Below are 12,544 nucleotides of genomic sequence, written 5' to 3'. Positions count from 1 at the left end.
ATTATGTTGATGCTCCATTAACAAATACAAGTGTATATCAAGCGAAAACACAAAAAATAAACAACGGTTACGATACACACCTACATTGTATATACTGTTAGATGCCCATAATATCACTTTAAGTACGCATACATTTGCAGTCATACACGTAGTTTATTATGTTCATTTGTACATGTAAATATAAAACTCTTGAATGACCATTGCAGACAGGTTTTATCAGTGGCTGCGCGGCATTGCGGTGATCATGGGTGTGCCAGTTGATGATGGGGTGCAATCGCGGCGATTTCGGGTGTTCGCCGAACACCGCGGTCAGAAGCGTGTCCGCCCCCGCGAAATGTCACCCATCGGGAAAATTGAACACCGCGGACACGCCTTTTTGTTTTAGTACACCATGCCTGTACTGTAGATGCACCTTGATGAGTTCTACACACCACACCCAATTTTGGGTCACTAGGTCAAAGGTCAAGGTCACTGTGACCTCTTAAAAAAAAAAAAAATCTGACAAGCTTTCGCAGCCGAGCGTTGGCACCCGTTATGCGGTTCTCTTGTTAAAACAAAATACCACATCTGGTCATCCTGTGGGGACCTCATATCATGTGTAAAACCCTTGGCTCAAGTTCAAAGGGAAAGCTCACAGTCAGAGGTAATATTAAGACATATACAGCTTGAAGATAAATTTGTATTGTTTTTAAACAATCCAAGCATTGCTGGGGAGTTTACACGATGAACACCTATGCAACTACATTCCCAAGGAAAAAAACAAATAAGGTCCTGACCTTGCTGCATGTTTGTTTGCGGAAATCCTGCTCTTAACTTGTATACTGTTTATATTACAGTTAAAGAAGAGAAAAGAAGGAAAGAGGAGGAGGAGGAAGCCAAAAAACCACCTGAAAAAAGAGTGAGGCTTTATATCATCATTTATTTACTTATTGAATGAAATAGGCAGTTTAAATATCATTAATGAGATAATCAGGGATCATATATTTTTCGGTTTTGTCGGTCCTAGACCGATTGGGGTCATGAAAGACCGATTGAAAAACCCAAACAGTAGGTCCGAATCTTTTTACTTAAATTCCCATGTCATGAAATCGATTACACAGTACACATGCTAAGACACCCTAAAGACATTCTTATCTCGATTAGGTATGATAAACCATTCGCTGCAGTCTTGTCTCTAAACCGGTCAGGACCGGTTTATTGCCCGTCGGACAGCGGATTACAGACGCGTCCGAAATTATTGAGGGTGTTCGAAAAATTTTGCAAACTGAAAAAATCGCAGAATAATTTAAGAGACTTAAGGCCTGTGATGTACATATCGATCGATTATCAGTGTCATTGTGTGTCTATTGATAGTTATCATTGTTATTGCGGTTTCTCTGTTTTTATGTCCCCCACTATAGTAGTGGGGGACATATTGTTTTTGCCCTGTCTGTTGGTCTGTTGGTTGGTTTGCGCCAACTTTAACATTTGCAATAACTTTTGCAATATTGAAGATAGCAACTTGATATTTGGCATGCATATGTATCTCATGGAGCTGCACATTTTGAGTGGTGAAAGGTAAAGGTCATCTTTCAAGGTCAAAGGTCAAATACATGGGTCAAAATCGCTCATTTAATGTACACTTTTGCAATATTTCAATATTCAAGATAGCAACTTGATATTTGGCATGCTCATGGAGCTGCACATTAAGAGTGGTGAAAGGTCAAGGTCATCCTTCAAGGTCAAAGGTCAAGTATATGGGTCAAAATGGCTCATTTAATATACATTTTTGCAATATTTCAATATTCAAGATAGCAACTTGATATTTGGTATGCATGTGTATCTCATGGAGCTGCACATTTTGAGTGGTGAAAGGTCAAGGTCATCCTTCAAGGTCAGAGGTCAAATATATGTGGCCAAAATCGCTCATTTTATGAGTACTTTTGCAATATTGAAGATAGCAACTTGATATTTGGCATGCATGTGTATCTCATGGAGCTGCACATTTTGAGTGGTGAAAGGTCAAGGTCATCCTTCAAGGTCAAATATATGGGTCAAAATTGCTCATGTTATGTCACCTCTGCAATATTGAAGCTAGCAATTTTTTATTTGACATGCATGTGTATCTCATGGAGCTGCACATTTTGAGTGGTGAAGGGTCAAGGTCAAGGTCATTCTCCAAGGTCAAACGTCATATAAGGGGACATAGTGTTTCACAAACACATCTTGTTTCTGCTAAGGTGACAGCGCGCACTGGTTTAATTATAATCGGTCTTCGATGTTAATTGACGTGCATGTGATACAAAACAATCTGTTGACATTCTAACAGGACACGTGAAAACTTTCATATAAACAAAGAAGAAAATAGTCTATGGGTTATTCTGCAATAATTATGGGCGGATCTTATACACTGAAAGCACGTGCTGAAACTAAACAAAACATGCCGATACATTTTCCACCAGCGTAATAATCCGGTATTATAATTATGAATGAAAGTCGCTGATCTGATCGACAGAACAGCCGATAGTTATTTTTATGGGCGTAACTTCACATAAAATAGTACACAAGAAAAATAATATACACTGTATAAATCTTTAGTAAAAACCGTGTTAGAATCGAAATAATTTGTGTACTTTATAGTTTGTTGTTGAATAACCCACGACCAGAAAATTAGATGCGTGGTTTCAAATCACTCGTGCTTTGCACTCGTGATTTAATCCCTACGCATCTAATCTATCGGCTGTGGTTTATTTGACAACAAACTATAACGTACACCAATTATTTCTTAATTATTTGGTTTTGTTATTGTTAGTAGCCAACCTACGCGCAGACATTTGTTTGGTTCAAGACATGTTTGTAAGCTATTATCGAGTCGACAACAATTTAAAACATCGGTATAGACTTACACAGATTAATAATATTGACAACGATAAAAAAAAGTCTGATAAAACAGCGCAATTAATAACTATGAAATAGCAAATGATAAAACCAGCTGAGAAAACTCGTATGTTCCGTTTTAAAAAAAAATGCTTAAGGGAATTTTACTTCTGCATTTATTGTACCACCTTTATGAATGGCAAAATCAATGGTATATATTTTAACGTAATTTGTCATGATTTCGGATATCAATTTTCGGATGCTTTTCCCTTATATCCAGACGATTGATGTTGCGGGAAAATATGATCCCTGGAGTTAATAGAGGATATTTGTTGGATTCGGTAGAATATCGATTTTATTTCACGAGTTATCATAGAAAACAATATTTTCACAAGTGGCGCATGAATTTCGATGTGAGCCATCTCCAGTAAATCAGACATCACTGGACTGCTATGTAAATGCTCTGAAAAAGATGACTGGCTCAGAAAGCGAGTCAATTACAAGCGCTATCGTTGACATGGTGGTCAAGGACTATGTTCCTCTGTCCACAGTAGAGGCAGAGGGATTCCGGAACTTAATGAAGACTGCAACACCCAACTACAGCATGCCATCCAGGAACACCATCTGAGCGCGCATCAACAAACGCTACGGGGATGAAACGCTATTCTCGTAGAGAGACTTAAGAACATCTCCGAAGCGGCGATCACAACTGACACGTGGATGTCAACGTCGTGTGAAAGTTTCATCACCGTCACGGAACACCATATAACAGATGGCTGGGAGATGGATGCCAACGTGCTGCTGACAAGAGCTATGCCCGAACACCACACGGGATATAATCTTGTCAACAGACTCAAAGAGTGTGTGTCCGAATTTGAACTGACTGGCAAAATAAACGCGTGTGTTGACGACAATGCCCGCAACATGGAAGCTGCAGAGGCCATATGTGAGGAATGGACTGACATTGGGTGTTTTGGACACACATTCCAACTGTGTATCAAACCTGTTTTTGATATACCGCATGTATCCAAGACTGTATCCAGATGCCGGAAACTAGTTGGGAATTTTAAGCACTCCACCACAGTCACCGCAGAGTTTCGACGAAGACAGCCACTCCTCAATGTATGGACATAATGCTGGACGAAAACGTCACCAAAAAGGCTGATACCGGTATGCTCTTGAAAGATGAGGAATGGGACACTATTCGTGATTTGTCAGTGTTGTTTAAGCACTTTTCAGACACAACAACATACTTATGTGAAGAACGTGATGTGTCTTGCTCTGATACATATCCTATTATATGTTTGCTATTGAGCACTGTCCTGCCACAAACTGCAGAAGAGAGCACCACAGCCAAGAAGGTGAAGGAGTTATTGCGTGAGCAGCTCTTCACGAGGTTTCAGCCATACTGCCACCTCACTGCTAATTCTAGCGTCACTCCTCGACATCCGCCTGAAAACACTTGGCGAACTTGGGTTCTTTGAAAGTGACATGAAGAATGCAGCAATCGAGGCGCTAGAAAATCTTTTAGACGAACTCCCTCTCAAGACGCACACAGAAAACAGTGCCGAATGTAAACCTGCCCCATGGAAACGCCGGAAACTGGCATTCATGATTGCCAACCCTACCAAGAAACAGACGGATGAGCTAAAGTCATACCTCCTTGAACCACAAGATGAAGAAGGCAACATCTCGACTAGTGGAAAGCGAATGAAAATCGGTTCCCAAGAATAGCCCTAATCGCGAAGAAGATTCTTGCTATTCCCGCGACATCCGTCCTATCTGAGCGTATCTTCTCAACGGCTGGCATACTGATCAACAAGCTACGAACCAGGCTATCCGCAGATCTCGTGGACCACATCATATTTTTGAACAAGAACGTTGTGCCAGCAAACAGTAACGAGCGTGAGGACATGTGAGATATAAAGGTGGTAAAGGATTCATGTTGAAAGTGTTATATGCCTGTTGTTGTTGTTTTATTCAGAACGTTGTTCGCAATGCTTGCATATTATTTTGGTGTATGCTTTCATATTCACTTTCATGCAATAAATTGTAATGATAAACATTCGAACATGTGAACTACCATTTATTATGATGAATCAAATGAATGAAAAAAAACATGAACATTTGTGTTTGTTTGTTGTCTTTTTTTTGCATGATATGATATGTCACAATTTACACGTGCCGTGAAGTATGCCATTGTTTTGACTACGATTTCTTGATAAAATCAATAAAGCCTGACACTGATTACACCCGATCACTGTTGTTTTAGCAACTATTGCAAACTTTAACGCTTTGCCCATTGCAAACTATATTTACGCTAATTGACAATTTTTAATCAGCAAACTGTTAATGCATGTAACTCTTAAAGGATAATGGGTGTTAATAAAACACAACACAGTTCAAATTCTACACAAGCTTTTATTGATCGAGATGTAGAACAATAAGTATGTGTCAATGACATAAAGCTAATATTACAACAAAGAAATATTACAGTTCACCGACAAGCATATAAAAAATTGTTTATTAACTCGTACGTTTTTCGGATGTTTTTTTTATTTATGTGGTACAAAAACAGGCGGTTAACCGCTCAAATATCAAAACAGGTTAACCGGTTACGGATTTGCTTAGATTTGCCATCCCTACTAAATATTATTAAGTTTGAAGAGGTCAGTTTCTTACAAGTGCTTTTCCCTTTCCAACTCAGAAGCAAAATGAAAATTTCTATGTGCAAACAGCATAAAACCATAACAGCCTGCAAGTAACTCGCAGCCTGTTCAGGTTTTATGCTGTTTGCTGCCCATCAGTATCTATAGGTTTGAAATGAAGCCTTTAAAACTTGAATATAGTAAGAAAAGTCTTTAATTAATTGTAACTTTCTAAGGGATTACAGATGCATAAAAAAACATATCTATGTGGTAAAGGGTTACACCATACCGATACATTCATCCTTATTTATAGAAAAAGAAGCATGTACGTAAGAAGCGGACACCAATGCCAGAGGCAGCTACGCCCCAGGAAGCCATTCAGAGGATCCTGCAGGAGAAGAGGATATCATGCAAGATAAACTATGATGTTCTCAATGACCTTAACGTGAAGTCTGCCACGATCAAAACTGACATGGTGAAGCCAACAAGTTCTTTCCTGCAAGATATCGACAACATAAAGCCAGTGTCGAGAATTCGTAGCAGCGTCAGCTTTGATCTCAGTCATGAGGTAATATTGGTTGTAAAATCAGCCTTTGTCTCGGAAAACTGGGCCTTATGCTCATTCATTAAATGTAGTGCAAGATTAGCCTGTGCAGTCTGCACACGCTAATCAAGGATGACTCTTTATGCTTTATGGTATTTTTTTATGCCCCCAAAGTGTGGCATATAGTTTTTGAACTGACTGTCCAGTCAGACTGTCTGTCCGAAAACTATAAAATTGCCCATAACTTTTGCAATATTGAAGATAGCCACTTTATATTTGGCTGCACATTTTGAGTGGTGAAAGGTCAATGTCAAGGTCATCCTTCAAGGTCAAAGGTCAAATATATGGCGACTGTCAGTCCGTCCGAAAACTTTTAACATTTCTCATAACTTTTGCAATATTGAAGATAGCCACTTGATATTTGGCATGGATGTGTATCTCATGGAGCTGCACATTTTGAGTGGTGAAAGGTCAAGGTCATCCTTTAAGGTTAAAGGTCAAATATATGGTGTCTGTCCGTCCGTCCGAAAACTTAGACACTGCCCATAACTTTTGCAATATTGAAGATAGCCACTTGATATTTGGCATGCATGTGTATCTCATGGAGCTGCACATTTAGAATGGTGAAAGGTCAAGGTCATCCTTCAAGGTCAATGGTCAAATATATGGCTTCAAAGCGGCTCAGTAGGGGCATTGTGTTTCTGACAAACACATCTCTTGTTTTTAAAGGAACTCTTGTTTAGGCAGAAAGTGTTGACCCTGATTTACCTGTGTGGACTGAACAGGTTAATTTGGGACAACTCTTAACGCAGATATATTTAGCCCAGTTTTTTATATAAAGCGAGGCTTCAATGTGTTGAGGGCGGTTACCTTTGATTATTTTAACACTTGCTAAGTATCAACAATCTTAACTCTGCTACACAACAAATTTTACCCCTATCAGATTGGGAATTGTGCGTCATGGTTTTAAAATAATTCCTTGATTTTTTAATGACTGTGACAGTTAGGGTTTGAAAAATTGAACAAATGTAGATTTAACTGCAGGTGGATTTTTCTTTGTCAAATTTACCAATATGTTTGCTTTTGTATAAAATGCCATGATCCAATCAAATGATCTTTGCTTTTTCAGATTTGTTGTGTAAATACTGTGTTTCTAACATAAAAAAAATAGTGTTATGTAAGTTTATATTGAAATTTATATCATATTATCATTGGAGTAATGGATAGATTTACTTCTTTGTACCACATTTATTTCTGGGTCCTATAAGTTTGTCAAGAAAGAAGGTAGGTATTACAAAATATATTAGCTTATGATCTTCATTTCACTACATGTTGAGTGCAACATCTGTGTCACTATTTGTATGTGTTTTATACAAGTCTTGACTAAATTCTCCTTTTGAAGGTCAAGGTCTCAGTTCCATGTCAATGGTTGTAAATGTATGTAACTTTTAAATGTCAAACGGATTGTAATATGAATTCTGATTGTTATTCCTCATGTCGATATGTTGATTACAAATGGAGGGCTCCTCGATGAAAAGGTTAAGGGCCATGCATTTGCATTTCCACTCTGCATTTGTAGTGACTATGATGATTTTTAGCTTGGCTGTTTTCGGAGAAAACCCGAGGTATTGTCATAGCCAGCTTGTCGTCCAGCGTCTGCTGTCCGGCGTCTGCTTTAACATTGGCTCTTAATTCAAAGTGCTTCCACCTTCAACTTTGAAACTTCATATGTAGCTGCACCTTGATGAGTTCTACACGCCACACCCATTTTTTGTCACTAGGTCAACGGTCACTGTGACCTCTAATATAAAATCAAAGTGCTTCAACCTATATCTTTGAACTTCCTATGTAGATGCACCTTGATGAGTTCTTGTGCCACACCTATTTTTGGGTCACTAGGTCAAAGGACAAGGTTACTTTTCTTTCTTTTTCTTTCTGACTAGCTTTCATTTATTATGCCCCCCTTCGAAGAAGAGGGGGTATATTGCTTTGCTCATGTCTGTCGGTCTGTCCGTCCACCAGGTGGTTGTCAGACGATAACTCAAGAACGCTTAGGCCTAGGATCATGAAACTTCATAGGTACATTGATCATGACTCACAGATGACCCCTTTTGATTTTGAGGTCACTAGGTCAAAGGTAAGGTCACTGTGACCCGAAATAGTAAAATGGTTTTCGGATGATAATTCAAGAACGCTTATGCCTAGGATCATGAAACTTCATAGGTAGATTGATCATGACTAGCAGATGACCCCTATTGATTTTCAGGTCACTAGGTCAAAGGTCAAGGTCACGGTGACCCGAAATAGTAAAATGGTTTCCAGATGATAATTCAAAAACCCTTATGCCTAGGATCATGAAACTTGATAGGTAGATTGATCATGACTAGCAGATGACCCCTAATGATTTTCAGGTCACTAGGTCAAAGGTCAAGGTCACGGTGACCCGAAATAGTAAAATGGTTTCTGGATGATAACTCAAGAACGCTTATGCCTAGGATCATGAAACTTGATAGGTACATTGATCATGACTGGCAGATGACCCCTATTGATTTTGAGGTCACTAGGTCAAAGGTCAAGGTCACAGTGACCCGAAATAGTAAAATGGTTTCCTGATGATAACTCAGGAAAGCTTATGGCTAGGATCATGAAACTACATAGGTACATTGATCATGACTCGCAGATGACCCCTATTGATTTTCAGGTCACTAGGTCAAAATTCAAGGTCACAGTGACAAAAAACATATTTACAAAATGGCTGTCACTACAACTTAGAGCCCATATGGGGGGCATGCATGTTTTACAAACAGCCCTTGTTCAAAACTGCACTCACAACCAAGTGTTTGCACCCGCTATGCGGTGCTCTTGTAGCTCTTTTTGCCCCGTTCTGGGAAACCTTGGTTTTATGCATACATGTAAAGTGTCGTCCCATGTTAGCTGAGAAGTCTGCACAGGCTTATCAGGGATAAAGCTTTCCGTCTAAACTGGATTTTCTTTTATATGAGACCTCCGTGAAATAAACTATTCCATAAAAGCTCAATATGCACATGCATTAAGCCCAGTTTTCTTAGAATAAGGCGCGTTTTTAAAACTTGTTCTGAATTTGATTGCCCTACACCAGATGATGTGTTGCGTACATCTCTCCAGCTCCTAAATGGCATCTCCTTGTGGACTGTAGACTAGTTTATTGTTCATTTGTTTTATGTTAGGCTTCCCTGACAAGGACATGTTGCCAGACCTGTGACAAACGCCATTTAAATTCCATATGCATAAGCAGAAAGTGACACTGTCTTCATGTTTTTTATAGTATACCATAAATGAATAAGAATAATATTTTGTTCATGTTTTTATTTCATAACATAACAATTACTACAAATATAAGCATTTTAATGTAAGCACTATATAGGTAGCACAAATCTAAGTGCACTAATGAGTTTAAATTTAAGAAAACATTATTGACCTAACAAAAACACATCAACAGGTTTCACAATAGTGAAATAAGACAAGTCAAGCCATTCTCAAACAGGCAAAATCTTCCAATTCACCTGAAGTTAAACCAACGGATGTTAAACTGTCCATGGAGTACACAATTTCATCACCCCTCTGTGGCCTTTGTACCTGCCCAACCCTACCATAGTCTGATATTGGTGTTATTAGAGCTGGTACCATGTGTATGTGCATATCTTCATCCCACTGCATATCCATGGCAGGATCACTATGTGTCTGACCCTGGTTGCTATGGTTACCATCAATGACCTCCCTGAGGGTCAGGGTGCTCTCGATCTGTAGCAGGCATCTGTAGTGGTCCCTGAATGACTCGTACATAGACAGCACATTCTGCATAGTGGTCTGTTTGAACTGCAAATAGCTGAACTCAGAGTCGTCCGCTGTCATACGCATCCTGCGGGACAACTCATGGAGACTGGCATCTGTAATTTAAAAAAAAAAGTTTTCATTACATGTATTTGTTACCACATGATACAAATATAATAAAAAAGGACTGTTTTGCCACTATGTCTTTATGATGAAATTTAAAATTAAGAGAAATTGTTTAGTTAAGGCTGTGAGTTTCATAAAAAAAATATTAATGTTTTACACTTCTTCCAATGCTTTAACATTTTTAATTAATGATATGAGTTTTCTTGGAAAACCAAAACTTACTAAGTATATCTATATATCTGTTATCTGGTCTTCAAGATACTCTTAAAATATAAATTTAAAAAGGCAGAGTGTTCACTTTTACTACAGTGTCCTTTTTGCATTACCTAAAACAGCTACTTGCTGCTCAGCCAAAACACAGGTCTGCTCCAACTCCTTGATGTTCATGTTCAGTTTGCTTAAAATACTAATAGTTAATGAATTGATAAGTTTTTTTTACCACTATTTATATAGGATGTGGGTGCAGTGTTGATACCACCTTTACTGTCCTTTGAGCCCATGGTGGTAATTGTTGAAAGAATGGTGTGAACAACTTATCAGTGAATTCTTAGGGTCCCAATTAAGAGATGTGAGGAAGTGATTACCTGCTGATTGATGGGCTTGCATAAGGGGTCTCTGATGTTAATTAGGTGTGATAAGCAAGTGCAGGATGAAACAAATGTGTCTGCTGTGAAATGTGTGATATATTGCAGTTTTATGGATAGGAGAATTGCTTTGTTTCTCTGTTTCCAGAAAAAACATGTTGCTATAAAATTGTGTTGGTTGCTCCAATTTTTATTCATGTATTTACATGTGTATACTTTTATTTAATAGCTGCTGAAACCAATGGATTATTAAAAAAAGGAGAAAAAGAATGTTTATTGTTTACACTTTACATTATATGCTTTATGGATTCTACTATTTACATACATTGTATAATGTAAAACATAGTTAAATTGCATTGCCAGATTGAAATGGAATTAAAATTCTAATAAGTAATTGGCAAAATCAAACTCACAACCCTAACATTAAAAAAAAACAATTAGGTATGGTAATAGAATATTTTCTTTGCATTTTAAATGAGGCAGCAGATTGGAGGTGGGAGTGATTTAAACACGTGTTGCCACATTAATGAATTTCTGTTGGGAAAACCAGGCCAAATGCATGTACATAAAATATCATCTCAGATTAACCAGTTCAGTTTGCACAGGCTATTCAGGGACTTTACTTTCTGCTTGAATTGCATTTTTCTTTTCATGGAAGTCGTCTCTTAACAAAAGTCAATTCTGGGCAAAAATTGTCGTACCTGATAAGCCTGCGTGGAGTGCACAGGCTAATCCAGGACTGCACTTCATGCACATATGATGAATCACATTTGAAGAAACCACCACCCTTTCAATATAATTTTGCCACAAATATTAATATATGTTGGTATTTTCATTTTACAGAAACAGCCCCCTAGTAAGAAATTAAAGACGGAGAAGCAAGAGTTGCCTCCCATGCTGCCCCAGGCCAAAGAAGAGCGGGAACCAGAAGTGGTCGTGGAATCTGGACCAGTGCAATACGAACAGAAAGGTACACTAACTATATTGGGAACCATGACAATCTCTTAGGTAAACAGTGATCAGAATGGTCTGTTCCACTAAACACTCCTAAATTCTGATATTACTGAAGACCAAGGCATTTAGACAAACTGATCTACATGACATTGGGGCTTATTTTGATCGCTGTTTATAGCTCTTGATGAATACACTGACATCTACATTTATGCGGTATAATACAATATTTCTACAAAATTAAAATAATAATTAGTGCGTTTGTAATTGTTATTCTTACAACTTGTATGTTACAGCATTAACAAATAACTTAATGTTTATTTAGTGTCTATATCCAAATGTAGAGATGTTTTGTTCTAACTGTCACAACACTAATCTTATTGTGAACGTTGAGCATTGTGTATTGATCATTGCATTCAAGACGATGGCTACGGTGATGAGGAAGATGCGGATGGATATGATGATGATGAAGAGCATCACCTGAGTGCTGCACAGTTGCTAGGACACACTGGTAGGTCAATTTCATCCAATAAAATAATCTTTAATTTTGTTGAAGAAAAAAAATTGTTTGCCGCATTACTGTACCGAGCATTAGTTATTGGGATGCATACATGTACATTTACTGATGAAATCACAACAACAAAGTTATTGAAATTGACATGACGCCTTATCTATGATCTCTCCGCCCACTAGAATTGATCCACCAATCAGTGATCGATTAATCGGGCGCACTCGTTAGCAACGACCTGTCCGCCATTTTCTAGACAAGCTACATGTTTAGGTTCACTTTTATTCCAACAAGTTTTTTATGTTTTCCTTTTTAAAAAAAAACGATTAAAAATGGTTAAACGGTGTCAATGGGGATTATGTAACTCGGGAAATCGATATCCTGACAGATAAGTTGGTGACATTGAATTTATTTTGTTTCCAAAGCCGAAAAAAGATCTTGAGAAGTGTAAGAGATGGATAAAGGCATGCGGTCGTCCCTACAAACGAGTTTCGTTTATTTTGTTCGGATTAAAAAA

General features: G+C 38.1%; 2 protein-coding genes across 2 annotated transcripts in view; one reads left to right on the top strand and one right to left on the bottom strand.

Annotated features, from left to right (window-relative positions):
- The window catches only part of LOC127875468 (transcription factor IIIB 90 kDa subunit-like), a 45,601-nt gene that overhangs the window by 28,770 nt on the left and 4,287 nt on the right, over positions 1-12,544 (top strand). Inside the window, exons 13-16 of the mRNA XM_052420540.1 lie at positions 837-898; positions 5,818-6,072; positions 11,412-11,538; positions 11,941-12,030. Coding sequence (XP_052276500.1) covers positions 837-898; positions 5,818-6,072; positions 11,412-11,538; positions 11,941-12,030 — 534 coding nt within the window. The remainder of the gene's footprint in view (positions 1-836; positions 899-5,817; positions 6,073-11,411; positions 11,539-11,940; positions 12,031-12,544) is intronic.
- LOC127875469 (uncharacterized) overlaps positions 9,461-12,544 on the bottom strand; it is a 28,057-nt gene continuing 24,973 nt past the window's right edge. The window contains exon 5 of the mRNA XM_052420541.1: positions 9,461-9,974. Coding sequence (XP_052276501.1) covers positions 9,553-9,974 — 422 coding nt within the window. The 3' untranslated portion in view covers positions 9,461-9,552. The remainder of the gene's footprint in view (positions 9,975-12,544) is intronic.

Source organism: Dreissena polymorpha, chromosome 3 (genome assembly GCF_020536995.1).
Source record: "Dreissena polymorpha isolate Duluth1 chromosome 3, UMN_Dpol_1.0, whole genome shotgun sequence".
In the NCBI taxonomy this organism is placed as follows: domain Eukaryota; kingdom Metazoa; phylum Mollusca; class Bivalvia; order Myida; family Dreissenidae; genus Dreissena; species Dreissena polymorpha.
This window is presented reverse-complemented; position numbering and strand designations above follow the sequence as displayed.